Raw genomic sequence first — 17,171 nt, 5'->3', positions numbered from 1 at the left:
TGAGTTTCACCACCTCGGAAGGGCAGGGCAAATAATCTTCAATTCTACACCCCGTGGGGACACACACTCTTCTATCTCGCCCTCCCCTCTCATCAGGGGAGTTTCCTGTCTTATTCTACACGCTGAACGGCATCGTTTCAACTTCCCCTGAGCTTTATTCCGCTCCCTTTTTCATGTGAACACAGCTGGATCCTGTGGTGGCAAGTTAATACCGCATTCTGTCTGCCACTCTGGGGGTTTGCGCAAAGTGAAAAACGTATCAGCATACATGACCTGAGCCCACTTTCCTTCTCTCTTCAAGAATAACGTTCACGTGGCATAATTCAGAGTTTCATTCAGAGGCCACTTTTCCTCATCATCTAATTTATACAATGGCGACTGAATATAATATGTCAGCAAGGTTTCTCTATTCACATTATCACCAGGTGGTTCCCCAATCTCCTTCCTGTGAGCTAACATAAGGTTAGTATGAAGTTAGTTATAACGGATGAGTTTCTTACTATTAATTACTAGTCAAATATAAGCTAAGCGCTCTGCTTCTAAACAACGTGTTCCTTAATCTTCAGGTCTCTTTGTCAGGCAGAACGATTTAAAACTTGAAAAATATCCCCTCGTTTTGCAGGTGGTTAGAAAGCATTTGCCATGTTGTCGTTGGTTAACCATGGGGACATCTTTGTAACTTAATCCCAGTCTACATTAATTTAGCAGCTTCTCTTCAGTCCAGAGAAGGGAGGACGGTCGGGATGCCGGCAGAGGTGAAGTGTTGTAGGGCGCTTTCCTCAGGATCTCCATAAATAACTGCATAACAGCAAAGAAACAGTCTGGACTTGGGGCCTCTCAGCAGGAGGAGCACGAGACAAAAGAGACTTGGGCTTTTAAAGCCCCACAGTCTGTGCACCCGCTCTTCACATATCCTTCACAAGCCTGTTGGTCCAGTGGTAATTTTGGGTCGGGGGCCTTTGTTGTTTCTTCTTGGATTCTCTTCCTCTGTCTTCCAGGCAGTTTTTTCTCTGTCATTCTCTCGATATTTCGAAGCATAGACTACAACTAAAGGAATTTAAGTGATTAAACTTATTCTGCAACAGTCCTCCCTTTGTGTTTATTAAGCATCCCTGCTAATGTGTCCAAACGAACTCCTGAAGTCTCTAAGGCCTTGAACTCGTAACCACAGTCTCACATACGATGTTATTACAAGTCACAACAGAACCAGAGCTGACAGAACGGCCACTGGAGCAGAGCCTGATGAAAGGTTCCTGTAGCAGCTGTAGAGTGGCACTCGCCCTGAGGGATGGAGGCCAGACCAACTGTGGCGTCACGGGCGCTGGGGAAGGACTTCGCACTCTGAACTCTCCGAGATCGTTTTTGAAGAGAAAGGAAGAAAGAAAATCCTCTAAGAAATGGTAGGCCGGAGAAGGGAGGACAGATTGACTACTTGCACAGGTGGAGATGCATTCCTCAGGGCCTTCATAAATGAACGCGTATACTCAATGTCATCGTCCACAGAAGAGGAGGAGGGCGGAGGGGTTGTTGACAGTCGTGAAGTGTTGTATCGTGCTTTCCTGAGGGACTCCAAGAAGTTTCTCTCCTCCTCTAAGCGTTTGTCCTCCTGAGAAGAGAGGAAGGATGCGTGGGATGGATCCCAGGCAGTGCCACAGAAACAGGGTCACAGTCCAGGGTGTTGGTCATCAACATTAGAAGGATCCCAAAGCCTCCCTCGTGCCACGGCCCCCCATGAATGGGACCCCTCCCTGGCTCCTCCAGAGCGCAGAACCTCGCAGTCTGAGCAGGACCCGCAGGGGAAGCCTCCAAGAGCGTCCCTGCCTGGGGAAAGACCCAGCAGGGACCTGACGGCACAGGATGGGGACACCACAAAGCCAGAGTCCAGCAGAGCTGGCATCTCCCACCCAGGGAAGGGCTGAGCAGAGGGCAACCCCTTCGAGCCGAGGACGATGTCCATCTCGGGTTGGACGTGGAGCCAGCCTGAGACAAGCTGCGAGCATCCCCCTCTCCTTGCCTCTGCTGTCACTCCTCTGGCTGCCCGCGGCTTCTTCCAGCCCACCCGGCCCAGCCCAGGGCTCAGCCCTGATCTCAGGAGACCCCCCGGCTCTCAGGGCCCCGTCGGGTTCACCCAGCCCAGCTCCCCCAGCGGCTCCGCAGTCCCTTCCAGCCCCGCTCTCCCCCGCCTCACCTGCTGGGCCTGGAACTTCAGCAGCTCCACTTGGGCGCTGTACGTGGAAGCTAAGGATGCCCTTTCCTGGTCCAGACGCTGCTGCTCCTGCTTCTGCTGTTCCTGCTGCTGCTTTAGATGCTCCTGCTGCTGCTTTAGATGCTCCTGCTGCTGCTTTAGATGCTCCTGCTGCTGCTGCAGGACCTGCAGCTTGTTGCGGAACTGGGATTCCATCCTGCGTGCCTCCCCCAGGGCTCGCTCCCCCTCCGTGTGCTTCTGGGCCAAGAGCTGCAAGGCAGAGCGGCTGGAGAGCTTGGGGACAGGGACCCTCGCTGCCCTGGGCTGGGGCTCCTCTGCATGTCCCCTTGTTCCCCTCCCGGCACAGGATTCACGACTTCAGGAGGGCTGTGAGACCCCGGCTGTGCTGCCAGCCCGTGCACGGCTGCGAACTGTGGTGCAGATGCTGCGCTTACCTGTTTCGAGTTTCTCATCAGCTCCTCCTGCTGCTGGACACGCAGCACGGCCTGGTTCACCTTCTCCTTCTCCAGCCTCAGCTCCTGCCAGGCCTCGTCCAGCCTCTGCCTGTCTCTCGCCAGCTGCTCCTCCTTGGCTTTCAGCTCCTGGCCCTGCATCTTCAGCTCTGCCCGCTCCTAGGGTGGGCACGGGGGAAACCGATGCATCACCTGCCCTGTCCCTGACACCATTTCATGTCTTCCCAAGGGGAGGCAGAGCCCCTGTTGAGCTCCTCGTGTGGCCGCTTTGGGTGCAGAGCAACAGCCCCCGGTGCTCCAGCAGTGCCCTCACCCCTCCACCTGTGGGGACCAGGGCTGGCAGAAATTGGGACCGGACACACACACACTCCTTCCTCAGAAGGGACGCAGCCCCTCACCACGCTGCACACCCTCAAACACGTTCACCGCACGGCAGTTCCTCGGCACTGGAAATACCCAGCCTGAGTGGTCCTTTGCCACCCTGGCAGCCCTGTAAAATGCAGCTCTGCCACACTGTCTGTGCCACATGTCCCCTCTGGACAGCCCTGGGGGGAGCAGAACTGGCTCTGGACATGTCCCCATGGCACGGGGAGGTTTTGCCTCATCCACCGTGGGGGTTTCCTCTCCCCAGACTCACAACAGAGGCGGCTGCGCCTGGTCTGGCTGCCCAAACTCCTCATGGGTAAAGGGGAGAGACAGAGTTGATGCTTCAGTCAACATCTGAAACGGGCTGGTGGAGCCTGTTCCTGGGACACCCCCATTCTCACCACCCCGAGCGACATCCCTGTCACCAGAAGGCAGCGCTGGACGTCTCCCTGGTGAGCAGGACCGACCCGTCTGCCTGCCAGACGCTGCAGGGACAGACACCATTCACGGGCTCCAGGCCGGGGACCTCCTGTGGGCCAGAGAAACGCCCCGGACCCAGCCAGGAGCCTGGCCCGGGCAGAGGACACAGCGTGGGCTCACCTGCTCCAGCAGCCGAGTCTGCTCGCCCAGCCTGGCCTCCGTGTTGGTCACCAGCTCCTGGACACGGCTCCGCTCCTCCTCCATGTCCCTCTTGCACATGTTCTGCAGGTCACTGGAGAACTTCTCCATCTTCTCAATGATGCCGTCCAGAGACCTGTGCAGAGGAGCGAGGGGAGGGTCACCCTGGGGGACACACTTTGTCTCACTGCGAACGAGACGGGGACGTGTGCTGGGCCATAGGCCGGGCAGCCCTGCCCCAAACCTCTCGGGATCAGAGCACAGCCGAAGGAAGATGCAGCTGCTGCTTCGGGGAGCACAGACAGATACTAAATAACAGCCCAGCATCCCTGGGGGCTGCGGGTGGGAGAGAGGATGGGCCCTGCTCCTCCTGTGCTGCGGGCCTGGTTTCCCGGAGGACAGGGAACGCCCTGGCCAGGGATCAACGCGGGGACACGACACCGGCTGTCCGTACCTGGTGTGTGAAGTGGTGCTGGTCAGCACATCCATCTCTTGCTCTTTCAGCCACTTCACGTGCTGGAGCTGCTCCTCGTGTTTCTTGCGCAGTTCCTGGACAGACCCCCTGCAGGACACGGGGAAGGAGCCCAGCATGGGCTGTTACAAACTGGTGCTCCCCGTGACGGGCACCGTGGAAGAGGCTCTGTCGTGGGGCTGAGAACCAGGTCCCAGGAGCTGAGCTGGCAGGGTGGTCTGTCACGGGGCATCCCACAGACTGCCATCCACATCTGGGATGGACCACATCTGGGGGTTATGGGCTTCTCTACCAAAACCAGATTTCTCATTGACCCAAACTATGCAGACATCAGCAACTCATTGTTCTGAATAAAAGGAATCTGGGAGAGAGAAAACATGGGGTTCAGCATCTTTCAAAATGCAATGCATTCCGTCGGAATGATGTCTCCTGCCAGATCTCCCTGTCTCCAGCTGCAAAGCAAATCCCCACTCCAAAAGCCACTGAGCTGCCCTCAACCCAGCGCTTCTGGACCCTCCTTTCTCCTTTCACCATCTCCCCAAACCGTTCCCTGGTTCCTTCACCCAGAGCGGGGGTACCGGCACCACATGCCGCTCGTGCCGCTCTCACCTCTGCAGCTCCCGCAGCCGCTGCAGCTCCAGCCGGTGCTGCTCCCGCAGCTCCTCCAGGTCCAGCCGGTGCTGCGCCAGCAGCTCTGCCCGATCGCGCGCCGTGTCCTGCCACTGCTGCCGCAGCTGAGCCACCAGCTGCTCGTTCTGCTGCCGCAGCATCTCCACCCGCTGCCCGTAGTTCTCCTCCAGTAGGGTCACTGAGGTCCTGCCCGGAGAGAGCCCGTGAGGGGTCACGGCACCGAACAAGTGTTGCTTTCATTGCAGTACCCGGCACTCTGCACCCAAAGGGCACACGGGGATTTAGCAGCAGATCGGTGTTGCTGTGTGCGTGGGGAAACTGAGGCAGGGGCTGCTTCACTCTCCGCATTCTGAGCCCTGAGCCCTCTGCTGCTGCCCAGTGCGATGCCCTGGTTGGGGACTTGCTGGCAAAGGGACAGGCCCCTCCTCTTGTCACCCACCCAGGGAGGATTTGGGACGCGCCCCAGCACTGTCCCCCCAGGGGAGCTGGATGGGGCTGTAGGCGAGGACCTGCCGGAGGAGGGGAGCACAGGCCAGAGCCCGCTACCTGTGGCTGCTCTTCTGGAGATCCAGGTACTCCCGGTGCTGCTGCTGCGCACTCTCCAGCAACAGTTTGTGATGCGCCCGCTCCTCCTCCAGCATCCGCACCTACCGGGCACCCGGGGAGAAGGTTCTTGTGCTGCCCCGGGGACAGAACCCCCACAGCAGCACTCGGTGGCCATTGGCATCTCTGGACAGGGAGGTTGCTCCTCTCTCCCGTCACCCTGATGCTGTTTGGAGCAGACGTGGCCCCTTCTCCTCCCCCTGGCTCACCCATGTCCCCCTCCACAGGCGCTGGGGCTCACCTGGCTCTCCAGCTCTGCCACACGGGCCTGGGCGCTCAGCAGCTCTGCCCGACACTCCGATGCTGCTGGGGAGGCGGCCAGCTGGCTGCAGGCAAAAAGCACCCGATGTGGTCAAGCCGAGGAGGCCATGAGAGACAAGATCCCTCCCCAACACCAGCTCCTGCCTCGCAGCTGAAAGCCTCCGTCCCGCTCGGCTGCGGCAGGATTCAGCCTTTTGGCTGCCGAGGGAGCAAAGACCCCAACAGCTCCAAGCCTGGTGCTCCCCTCGCTGCACCCACCCCCTTCCCCGGGCACCCCCAGCTCACAGCCCCTGCCCGCCGCTCGAGGCACTTGGGCTGCAATTCCCTTCTGAGCCCCGTTCGGACGGCACAAGTCTGAACCCGCACAGGGGAACGGGACTGTGGGCTGGATCAGCGGGACAAAGACCCGTGGCATTACCCCAACCGGAGACGAGAAAGTGCTTAAATGAATTTCATAACTCTGAGGCAGGCGTTGCTGAGAGCTGCTGCTGGAGCAGCCACACGTGGAGCAGACGGGAGTGCTGCGGCCATTGACCGGGCCTTTACCTGACGGGAGAGCGGGGAGCCAGCCCTTCGCCCGCGGTCTCTGAGGGCTCGGCCTTTGTGTCTTGGGTTTCCGAGGGCTCGGCCTTTGTGTCTTGGGCCTCCGAGGGTTCCGCCTTTTTCTCTTGTGCCTCCGAGGGCTCAGCCTTTTTCTCTTGGGCCTCTGAGGGCTCAGCCTTTTTCTCCTGGGTCTCTGAGGGCTCGACCTTCTTCTCCTGGGTCTCCATGGTCTTGGCCTCTATCTTCTGCACCTCGGCCTGTGCTTCGGCTTTCCTGCGAGCCAAGGCAGCCGTCAGCCAGTCCATCGGGTCGGGTTTAGCCGCTGCCTCCTCTGCAGCCCCGAGCTGGCTGGCGGGGCTGGGCCGCCCGGCTGCGGCAGGGCTGGGGATGCTGAGTGCCGGGCTGCCCTTGGCTGGGGACAGCGGGTCCGGGTCCAGGAAATCGTCATCCTCCAAGCCCAGCCAGTCGTCTCCGCCCCTTCTTCTCTGCACGGGGTTCCGTCTGCCTGGACGACGAGGTGTGGAGCGGAGCTCTGGGTTCGGTTCGCTGCCGCTGATCTCGGCAGAAAACCTGAGGAAGGAGAAGCAGCTGCAGACCTGCCTGCAAGGGGATGCGGGGACCTGCCTGCTCAGCCGCAGGGACAGCGGGGTGGTGGCTGGAGCTACAGACACACGCACAGCACCGTACCTCACCGACTGCCCCGTTGCCGGCTGGACCGCGGGCCTGGAGCCCATCGAGGGCTTGTAGGCTCCAAAGACAAGTTCCTCCTTGTCCCAACGCTTTTCCTCCTCTGTTCAGACAAGGAGCCTTGAGCCAGCGCCCAGAGGAGCAGCTGCTGCAAAGACACCAGCCCTCCCCTCCTCCTCCTCCTCCTCCCAGGCTGCCTCGAGGGCAGAGCACAACACTTCTGCATGAGCCGCCTTCCCCCGCGCTGACCCAGAGCCCGTTAACCGCCCTGCTCACCCCGACAGAAAGGGCATTTCCCCTGCAAGGGCATTACAAATAAAGCTCGCTAGCCCAAGCCAATGCTGTCAGCTCTGCAGACCTTCCCAACGTCCCTGGCTGGGCTCACCTGGCTGCTTTGGGAGCTTTTTATCCAGTTTGAACTCCCTATGCTCTCCCGTACCTGGCTTTTCCAGGACTTTGGCCACGGAGCCTCGTCCGAACAACTCATCCAGCTTGGAGCGCGCTGGCCGGAGCTCCTCTCTGTGGGGACACGGTGGCAGATGGTTTCTCCAGAGGCAGGGCTGTCCCTCCTCACACAGCCTGGCCAGGCTGCTCTGGCTCTTCTCTGCCAAACCAGCTGCTCTTGCCCCTTGCTGGGACCCACGGGCAGAAGCTCCAGCACCCCCCCACAGCACGGTGGCACCGGCTCAACGTGCAGCCCGCCCCCTGCGTTACTCCCACCGCCTCCGCACTGCCCTTACTCTTTTTTTGGGCCATTGCCAATTCCCATCGCATCCAACAGGTTGTCGTCATCCACATCTTCAAACGTCGATGTCTTCCTCCTCTGGACCGGGGCCACCGTGCGCAGGGGCGTCTGGCGTGGGGGTAGCTCTGGGGATGGGATCGCACATGGGAGGAGGTTTGAGCAGGGCAGGTGTTGGTTTTTTAAACAACAAGAGATCCAAGCAGCCCAGTGGGATTTATCGGGGAGAAAGGCCATTTGAGGGGAGCATCGGACCCATGAGCATCCCCGCTGCAGGAACAAGAGGGGCGAGTGCCTGTAACAGCCACAGTGCAGCCGGGACCCACCCAGACGTGCCCCCGCTGGGCTTTGCCGTGGACCGGGGATGCTACGGCCACCCAAATCCTGACCCCAAAAACTTGGTCTCATTTGGCACCGTGCAGAACAGGCCGGGTGAGGCCCAAGGGAAAATCTGAGCCTCCCTTCCCGCAAAGGAAAGGCCAGTTCTGTAACCTGTGGCACTCCCTGAGCTGTGGCACAACCAAGCCCGTTATTGAGTTGCTCTAGAAATGACCGCTCTGCTTAGTCACAGATGGGACTGGGTGGCTTTCGATTTCATCAGCTGGGACCTCACACAAACTCAGCCAGGCTGCTCATTCCTTTCCTACAAGGAGGAGGCATCCAGCAACCTGCTTACCTTTCCTGCTGCTCTGTTCCGGTGTTGTCTCAGAGCTGCTTTCAGTGCCACGTTTCACGGGCATCTTCCATGGCCCAGAACCGGGTTTCGATGTCCCCAGGAAATCCCAGTCCGCGTCGTCCTTGTCCTGGAAAGCAAGAGGATGAGGACGGGCACAGGGCGAGCGCTGCGGATGCCTCAGCACTGCTCTTCCCTTGGGAGGCTGGTGCTGGGGGCCACGGCTGCAGCGCACGGGGGCTGAGATGGGGGGATTTCGGTACTTGAAACGCTCTGTGCCCTGAGTCCTGGGCTGAGATCCTGCTGCTGCCTCCGGGAGAAGCGTCAGGAACACCCAAGCCCATTGCTTTGGGTGAGGGCTCTTCCTACGACGCTTGAGCCGAAGCGCACCCAGGAAGGCTGGGCTGCAGCAGCATGTGCCCCCGGGCTTTGCTCCATCCTCGGTACCTGGAAGCCTGTCTCCCACCGGACACCCACTCCCCTCTCCTGTCTTTTCCCCCTGCCGGCGATGCCCGAGAGCTCAGCCCCAGCCCTCAGGACATCCAGACTCTCTCCCCAAATTTGGGCTCACCCCTGCAGCTGCCTTGTTCTCTGCAGGGACCTTGCTGAAGAAATCATCCTCTGCAAACCACCTGTCGGGGCGGGGAGCGGGTGCAGAAGCTGAGGACGGGGCAGGTCAGGAGGACGTGGGGAGCACGGAGAGATCTGAAAGGCACTCACTCCTTGCTGGCCCGCACGCTGCTGCTCCAGGCTCTCCCACTGCTGCTCCCGGCCGGCTGGGAAGCTCTGGCAGATGTAACACGGGGTTCAACTGGAAAAACGCAGGGAGAGAGCAGGATGATGGACACGGCCATAGCCCTGGCCTGGGTACTCCACAGGGGGATTTGCCGGCTTCTCATGGACCACAGAGGCTTTTAATCAGAGACAAACTTCCCTTCACCTCCCCAGACCGACGGGCAACCTGTTCAGTGGCCTCTGGCTCTGGGAACCCGGCTGTCCCCCCTGCTCCCTGCTGCCTCCCCCCTCACAACTGGAGCCTCTCGCAGATCAAGGGCTGTTGCACCAGCAGCTCCTGCTCCCAGGAAGGGAGGACCAGGACAAGGATGCTGCCCTTTCAGCTGCAAAGAAGCTTCATTTTACCATCATATCCCCGCAGGTCCTCAAGGATGTCATCAATAGAGCCTGAAACAAGACAAATTCAAGGTGCTGAGGCAGGTGAGCTCATCAAGCTGGTGCAGAAAAGCTCCCAATGTCAACAAGGCTTGCTCTTCCGAGATCCCCCAAGAATAAAGATTTGGGCTCAAGCACCAGCAATGTAATGCCTGCCATGTCTTCCACAGAGAGCTGCCAGGGCCAGGACTTGACTCCAAATGCACTGCTTCAGTATCAGGGGCAGCAAGAGGCCTCTAAACCAGCAGTTAGGGAGCAGGGAGGGGAAGAACTCAAATAAACGCATATATTCTCCCCCAGATTTGGGAAAACCCACAGGAACAGAATATAGGAGCCCAGGAAGCAAATCCCTTTGACTGGAGAGGCAGGTGAATATGTTTGGGTCAGCAATGACACAATGCACTGAGCTGCACCTTTCACACAGGGATGGCGACCGTTCCGGTAGCCAGGGCTGCCACCTCATCCCAGTGTCCCCCCTCCTCCGTCCCAGGCATCCCCAGCACACCAAAGCACCTACGGACAGGGAAAGGAGACCACGCCAGTGTACTTACCACTTATGCTTCTCTTGGCTCGCGTAGCCTACGGAGAAAGACAATTCCCTCATTACAAAACCAAGCGAGTCTGAGCTGGACTTTCTCAGCACACTAAAGCCAGAGGCAGGTTTCTCCAGAGAAGCCCAGCAGCACCAGCGAAGCCCTCGTCCCGCCCGCGCTGCTTGGGAAATGGCAGGTGAAACCCCGGGCAAGCAGAGAGATGTGACACCTTCAGTGACACCAGGGAGCTCAGCCCCTCCTGCCTGCCAGCTGGGCAGAAGCCCCCAGCCCTCGGGATGGCTCCTGCCTGCCAGCCAGTGCCACAGCAGCACTGGGGATTTCCCAGGCCTGCCTGAGCACCCATCACACTCACCATGGCAAGAGCCGGGCTTTCCCTTGCTCAAGATGGTCTCCTCGCAGATTCCTCCGCTGTCAGCCCCCGGGGGGGATCGAAGATCCTTGCTCACGTCCACACTCTGACCTGCAGGGAGAGGAGGATTTCCCGACTTGCTGTTAAACCTACGTCCCCCTGCCGCCCCCCCGGCTGGCTCCCTGCTGCTCGCGCCTCTCCAAGGCCCTGGAAACCAGGCTCCATCTCAGCCTTAAACACACCCGCAATCACAGAATCGCAGAAGTATTCTGGTTGGAAAAGACCCTCAAGATCATCGAGTCCAACCATAAACCTCACACTACCAAGTCCGCCCCCACCCCATGTCCCTGAGAACCTCATCTCTGCATCTTTCAAACCCCTCCAGGGATGGGGACTCCACCACTGCCCTGGGCAGCCTGTTCCAGTGCCCCACAGCCCTTTGGGGAAGAAATTGTTCCCCAGATCCAGCCTCAACCTCCCCTGCCGCAACTTGGGGCCGTTTCCTCTCATCCCGGCGCTTGTTCCTGGGGAGCAGAGCCCGACCCCCCCTGGCTCCAAGCTCCTTTCGGGCAGGTCAGAGATCAGAAGGTCTCCCCTCAGCTCCTGTTCTCCAGCTGAACCCCCAGCTCCCTCAGCCGCTCCCATCACACTTGTGCTCCAGCCCCTCACCGGCTCTCCTGCTCTTCTCTGGACACACTCCAGTAGCTCAAGGCGTCAACCGAAGTCTCCAGATCCACAAGTCGCCGAGATGAACAGCACCTCCCGCGATGCTGCAGGACGGAGCAGCCGCCGCGGCACCGACCGCACCGACCGCACCAACCGCACCAACCGCACCGACCGCACCGACCGCACCGACCGCACCAACCGCACCAACGGCACCGGCCGCACCAACCGCCGCCGCTCCGCGTCCCGTGGCCGCGACACCGGGGGCCCTCGCGCCCCCGGCCCCCAGCGGGCGCGGGCCTGGTGGCCATGGCCGCAGCGTCCCGGTCCCCGGGCTCACGGCAGCCCCGGCCCCGCCCGGCCCCGCCCGGCCCTTCCCTTCCCTTCCCTTCCCTTCCCGGCCCGGCCCGGCCCTTCTCCTCTCGCCGGGTGCTGGGAAATGGAGTCCCCGGCGGGCCCGGGGCAGGGCCGGCAGCTCCAGCCCCGGCGGCTCCGCTGCCCCCCGAGGCACTTTCAAACCTCTTTTCAAAGCCTACACGCCTAATGGCTTCAAACACTGAAACCTTCTGGACGGGCTTTCTCGAGGCTCTTGTCTAAGTGTGTCTCCTTCAGTGCAGAGCAGCTGCTGAGCCTGCAGAGAACTACGGAATTTCACTTCGGCTTGAGAACAAGTGACAGAATCCCAGAATCCCCGCCTGGCTGGGGCTGAAGGGCCCCCTGGAGATCCCCCAGCCCAGCCCCCCTGCTCACGCAGGGTCACCAGAGCAGATCACACAGGTCGGTCCAGCCGGGTTTGAATGTCTCCAGAGAAGGAGACTCCACACCCGCTCTGGGCAGCCTGGTCCAGGCTCTGGCACCTCCCAGCAAAGAAGTTTCTCCTCATGTTCAGCTGGAACCTCCTGTGTTCATGGGAGCAAGGTGAAAGGAAGGGGCAGAAGAAGGAAATCCATGTTTGACATGAGCCCAGGGAGATATTCCTGGGTGGGGAAGAAGCTTTGTGAAGCAAAATTACTTTCCTGGGGCTGCACCATAGTGGTCCTGGCCCCTGCCTGAGTTATATCTAATCCCACACTGTCAAAATAAACTCACATAGCTGGAAAGGATGAGGGCCCCCGAGCTCATCCATCTTTTCCCATGCTTGCTCTGCTTGATTTCGGAGTGGGAAAAGCAGTGTCCTTTCCTTCTGGGTGTCTCCATGCTGTCCATCAGGCACCTGGCAGGGTGGAGAGCCACCTTCAAGATGCTGATTTAGGCAAGACGGCCCAAAACCCCCAAGCAGCAGCTCTTCCTTCAGTTTTCTCCTCGGTGCTTTTCTGCCATGCCCAGCAGGGGGTGCTCTCAGACAACTTAAAACGTGCTTTGAACACCCTAATTAAAACAACCACAACAAACTCCCGGCTGCACTGAAAAAAGCCCTGAGACGGCCTCTGCTGAGCTGCCGCGGTCTGGAGCTGGTGGTGCCACCAGCTGGGATGTTGCCTCTTCCCCACGAGGGTGGATGGGAACTGCTCATCCTCCAGACGGTCAGAAATTTAAGTCCGGTCATTGGACGTGGCGAATGCTTATCGAACACCAAGGAACCGGGTACAGCCCAAACCCCTTTCCAATCTCTGTTTTCCCACCAGACGCTCTGGGATTTGCGAAGGGACCTGCCCAGTACCTGGCGTCACAGCCCCGACCCACCCCTGCCTGCCTGCTGCTGGCAACGAACCCTTCCCGGAGTGACCCCAACCTGGCCTGAGCCCGTGAAGCCTCATCCTGACACCGAATGTTGAGGATTTGTCCCATCCAGTCCCTGCAGAACCACACAGCCCCATGGCAAACAGGACCAGGGCAGTGACCGACCCATGGACTGAGTGCTGGGGAGGCCCAACTTCAAATCCTGGAGTCAGTTTTGGGCCCCTCACACCAAGAAAGGCCTTGAGGTGCTGGAGCAAGTTGAGAGATGGGAACAGAGCTGGTGAGGGGCTGGAGCACAAGTGTGATGGGAGCGGCTGAGGGAGCTGGGGGTTCAGCCTGGAGAACAGGAGCTGAGGGGAGGCCTCGCTCTCTGCAAGTGGTCAAGGGGCTACAGAGGGTCCATGCATGGGTAAGGACTGACCCTGGCCCCCTCCTGAGTGAATGTGGGTGAGAGGCAGGTAGAGGCTTTGTGGGAACTGGCCAGGGATGAGCAGAGGTATTGGGATGGGTAGTGGGTGGTGATGTGCTCGGGGAGGGGTGAGAGCGTGTCCTGTGCTGGGAGCAGGTGCAAGGGGCCGTATGGGACAGTGTGGGGACCACTGGGGCCTCTGCGTGGGTCGCGAGGTGCCAGGGCTGCCAGGAGGCCGAGGGGGATGTGCGGGTGGCATTGGGGTGCGTGAGGGATACTGGAGGTGCTGGTGTGGGTGTCACAGGGTGACAGGGTGTCGGTGACGGGGTGGTGGGAAGCATTGGCAGCTGCCATGCTGGGCTCAGGGGCTTTTGGGATCCCCCACACTGTGGGGGTCTGCGATGGGCATGGTCCTTCCTCTGCCGCCTCCTCATCCTCCTCACACCCGAAGGCACAGGATACCCCGCTGAGCCCAGAAGCTGCAACTCCTGATACCGCTCGCCCCGCTCTTTGCCTTTTACAACAGGAGGTGGGGAGCACGTCCTCCCAGCTCCTCTTCTGCAGGAGGAACAGCACGGGCAGCCTGTCCTCGACGGGCAGACAGGAGAGGTGAGGGATCCATCAGTATTCTTAACGGAGGCTCACCTTCTCTTCCCCTGAGTAACCATAACTTGGCTCAGTCGAGGCTGTTTATTAAAACACATTTGGCTGCAGAGTGTGGTTCAGAGATTAAATGATGTTCACAGGAGCTAGTTATTTTTTCATCTACATCCTTTCAGATTCACTTCTGCAATGTCTCAGGACTGTTTCACCTTTTAAGCCTGTCTGTGGACACACAGGCATTCCTTCCCTGCAAACAGGTAGGTGAATGTCCTCGGAACCTTTTTTTAATCAAAGGAAAGACGCGGTGAATCTGGAAACCAACACTAATGGGTATCAGGCAGAGGGAACCAGAGTCCCCCTGGGGAGAGCTCTGCAGCCGCTTGCTTGCGCCAACAGGAGGTTCAGCTGCAGGGGGGCTCTGCCCCTGCCCACCCAGTGCCCAGCGCCCTGCAGCCCCCCAGCCCCACCGCCACCAGAGCTCGGCTGATGGAAAACGCAAAGAGTTCGGGCAGCGTGTCAACCACTGCCTTTGAAGGAGACACCAACCCGAGGAGCAGGGTTTGCAGGAGAACAAAGTGAAACCAAAGCCAATGGAAGAAAAAGCCTTCAGAAACAAGAGAATCCAGTGAACTGGTTTAAAAATCTTCCAGGTGAAGCTGTTGCTCTGAAAGAAATACTTCTGCTCTCGCCAGGACTGCAGCTGCGCCGGGATGTGGAGCTGATACGAAAGGGTCACAGCTGGGATGGCTGTGGCTGCTCCAGATGGCAAAATCAAACAGCAAACTGCGAGCAGACACGTGGCAAGACAAAGGGGTTTTTAATAATGAAGGTGTTGCTGGTAACATAGGTAAGGAAATGTGCTTGCTTACAAGTTTGAAGCTGACAGCATCCCTTTAAATAAGGAAATACATTTGCTGAGAGGAGAAAAGTTATCAGGAAAGCCCTGTACAACGATGCAGTGTAGTAGCTAACACTACGCTGTTTCAAGTGCTATTAATATTCTCCACGGACCGGCTTCGAAAAATCTCTCACTTAGAAAAAGAAATTCTTTAAAAAAAATGCAACCTGTGATCATCTATCCTAGCAGTGCACTGTGACCATTTGTACAATAGAAAAGTGGTGCTTTAAATAGTGAGTTGAAAGCTACTGCCACGTGCTTTATACAGCATGCACCAACGCCACGACCCGAGACACAGCCGGGGCTGCAGAGCCCCCGGTAGCTCCAGCGTCCCCGGGGAGGCCGTGGGGACATGGCCGGGCTGCCCATGGGCCCCTTGTGCCGGACCCACTCCCCTGCCGCTGCGTCTCCGACGTGCTGTCCTTCCAGTAACACAAATATTAAATACGCTCAGTCTGTAAATAGTTTAACAATCTTTGTCAGCAATAATATTTACTTTGGCAAAACCAGAATTGCAAAGAAGTAGATGTGTCCGTCAAACACTCTGCAGCAAGTTCTTTGGTGGAAGCCAAGAAGTGAAGTGAAGGCTCCTTCTTGCTGGAGCCTGAGGAAGTATATTGCACAGAGACTCACAGGAGAAATGCTGGTGACTTCAAACGGGAGGCATCACTGCAGGAGAGCATCCATCTCTGCCAGCTTCAGGAGAACGAGCTCCTCCAGGCTCAGTGATTCACAGCTGTTCTCCGATGGCCTTGCTGTGGGCTGAGAGAACAGGGACGCTGGAGTGACTTGCGGAGAAGGGGATCCCTGCTGGGGATCAGGGAGGAACGGGAAGAAGGGTGGAAGGATGGGTGGCAGAGAAGTAGAGGCAACAAAAGCAGATGCTCGCACAAAAGTGCAGCCAACCAAGGACCCACTCAGCCCTGCCCCACGTGCAGGTCACTGAGTGCCTGTTTCTGGCTCCCTCCGCTCCCAAGTCATGCGTGGTGGTGGAGATCCATCCTGACTTCTGGCTCTGCAAAGCCTGGCTGTATTTTCTCTATGACTTGCTCCTACCTTGGATCAAAACACATGACACATCTCTTCATCCATACCACACTAGCTGGGACATGGCAGCTCCACCGAGATGCCACATCAATTCAGTACCTGAACCTACAACCTGAGCAGCTGTCTCAAACATCCAGAGCTCACAGCCTTCAGCCTGATTCAGTTCAGACTGCAGCCAGGATGGCTCCTGGGCTGTCAGCCCCCCAGGCACTGTGTGGACATGACAAGGTGCCACCACGAATGTTCGTCTCCATCTCACATCCACCTGCAGCGGAGCTATGCAGGGCCTGAGCGACGAAGCTTTGGGGACAGGAGGAGGGAAGGAAGGCGAGCCTGGCTGTGGAAAGGGTGACTGTCACCCTGGCTGGGCAGAGCGTCCTGCTCCCACACCCCCGGCCCGGGCATGGCCAGGTGAGCCCAGCAGGATATCCTAAAGGGCTGGATGGGCAGGAGAGGAGTAGGGGAGAGCACAGAAATGGGCTCTCTGTGATTTCCCATTGCCACCCAGGTGAGGGCTCCTCACCACACAGTTTTGTCATGAGCTGCTCCAGTTCTCACGAGAGTGACTGCTAAAACTGCGGGGAAAAAAGATAAAAGAAACAAAACGGAAGTTCTTGACAATCTAAAGAAGTAGTGTTAAAGGCACTGGTGTCGTCTGTGAGGACATGTTGATAGATGAAAACCAAAGTACCAGAGCTGTTGTGCTGTCAGTTCGCAGTAACTGGTAATTCAAACAAGTTTATATTCTGGGAAAATGACTCCAGTTTCCCCTGGCTGCGTCACATTAGCCCTGCATGTTCTCCAGCATGACAGAAACGCTGTGCTGGCTGCTGCGGGCTTTGCAGTATCCTGCCTCCACCACTCTCCCTTTCACCACTGCTGCAGGTGCAGGTCCATGCTGGTGTTTAGATTGAGATCGGTAACATCTAGGAAATCAATGTTGAAGATGCTGGGACCCGCGGGGGTGAGCGAGCTGAAGCCGGTGGCGGAGCTGGGGGGGGTGAGGTCCAGCCACTCCATTGTTTCCCATGGAGACTCAGTGAAACTCATGTGTAAACTGGAGCCATCAGCAGGAGAAGGGGAGAGCTGGGTTTCCATGGGCGAGAGGGGAGTCTGTAAAATCTCCTGGGAGGTGAGCAGTTCATCCCCGGCTTTGCCAGAGAAGCCCTCCATCATCCCTTCGAAGTGGGACTCTTCTCCCCCCATCTTCAGCAGGGAGATTTCACTGACCCTCCCCAGGGGGCTGTGGGCATTCAGCAGAACCTCGAGGTGGGCGTCGCTGCTGCCCGGACAGTGCTCGAAGGGAATCTGAGCTGAGGAGACCTGCTCAAAGGGGGCAGATGACTTTGGGAGAGAAGCGCTGGAGTTCCCTGTAGACACGGTTATCTGAGGTACTTTCTGGAGGCAGGACCGATCTTCCTTGGCATTGGCAGGCATTTCTGTCAACAAATGAGAAGAGTTTGATGGGCTCTGGCAGTGCCCACCGCTGCTGGGCACAGGGGCACCACCGCCGCCCCCTAGCTGGGCTCTTGGGCCTGTCTACGG

The 17,171-nt window shown here is 58.5% G+C and overlaps 2 protein-coding genes across 7 annotated transcripts in view; both read right to left on the bottom strand.

Moving 5' to 3' along the window:
* Positions 1-1,003: 1,003 nt before the first annotated feature.
* Positions 1,004-10,551, bottom strand: LOC135996295 (fas-binding factor 1 homolog). The gene is given in 19 exon segments (XM_065648116.1): positions 1,004-1,606; positions 2,189-2,455; positions 2,641-2,817; positions 3,625-3,778; positions 4,097-4,204; positions 4,724-4,930; positions 5,291-5,391; positions 5,589-5,673; positions 6,155-6,237; positions 6,298-6,508; positions 6,572-6,708; positions 6,829-6,941; positions 7,224-7,357; positions 7,579-7,708; positions 8,257-8,742; positions 8,745-8,819; positions 9,394-9,435; positions 10,330-10,437; positions 10,542-10,551. Coding segments are annotated over 19 exon segments (2,844 nt in total). The 3' UTR covers positions 1,004-1,390.
* Positions 10,552-14,497: 3,946 nt separating this feature from the next.
* The window catches only part of MYOCD (myocardin), a 38,126-nt gene continuing 35,452 nt past the window's right edge, over positions 14,498-17,171 (bottom strand). For all 6 annotated transcript variants that reach the window (XM_065648027.1, XM_065648021.1, XM_065648022.1 and 3 more), the window contains one exon: positions 14,498-17,065. In XM_065648027.1, coding sequence (XP_065504099.1) covers positions 16,497-17,065 — 569 coding nt within the window. In that variant the 3' untranslated portion in view covers positions 14,498-16,496. The remainder of the gene's footprint in view (positions 17,066-17,171) is intronic.

The sequence above is a fragment of the Caloenas nicobarica genome, chromosome 18, assembly GCF_036013445.1.
Source record: "Caloenas nicobarica isolate bCalNic1 chromosome 18, bCalNic1.hap1, whole genome shotgun sequence".
Classification (NCBI taxonomy): Eukaryota; Metazoa; Chordata; class Aves; order Columbiformes; family Columbidae; genus Caloenas; species Caloenas nicobarica.
Note: the sequence above shows the minus strand (reverse complement) of the source record. Positions and strands in the feature narration are given on the sequence as shown.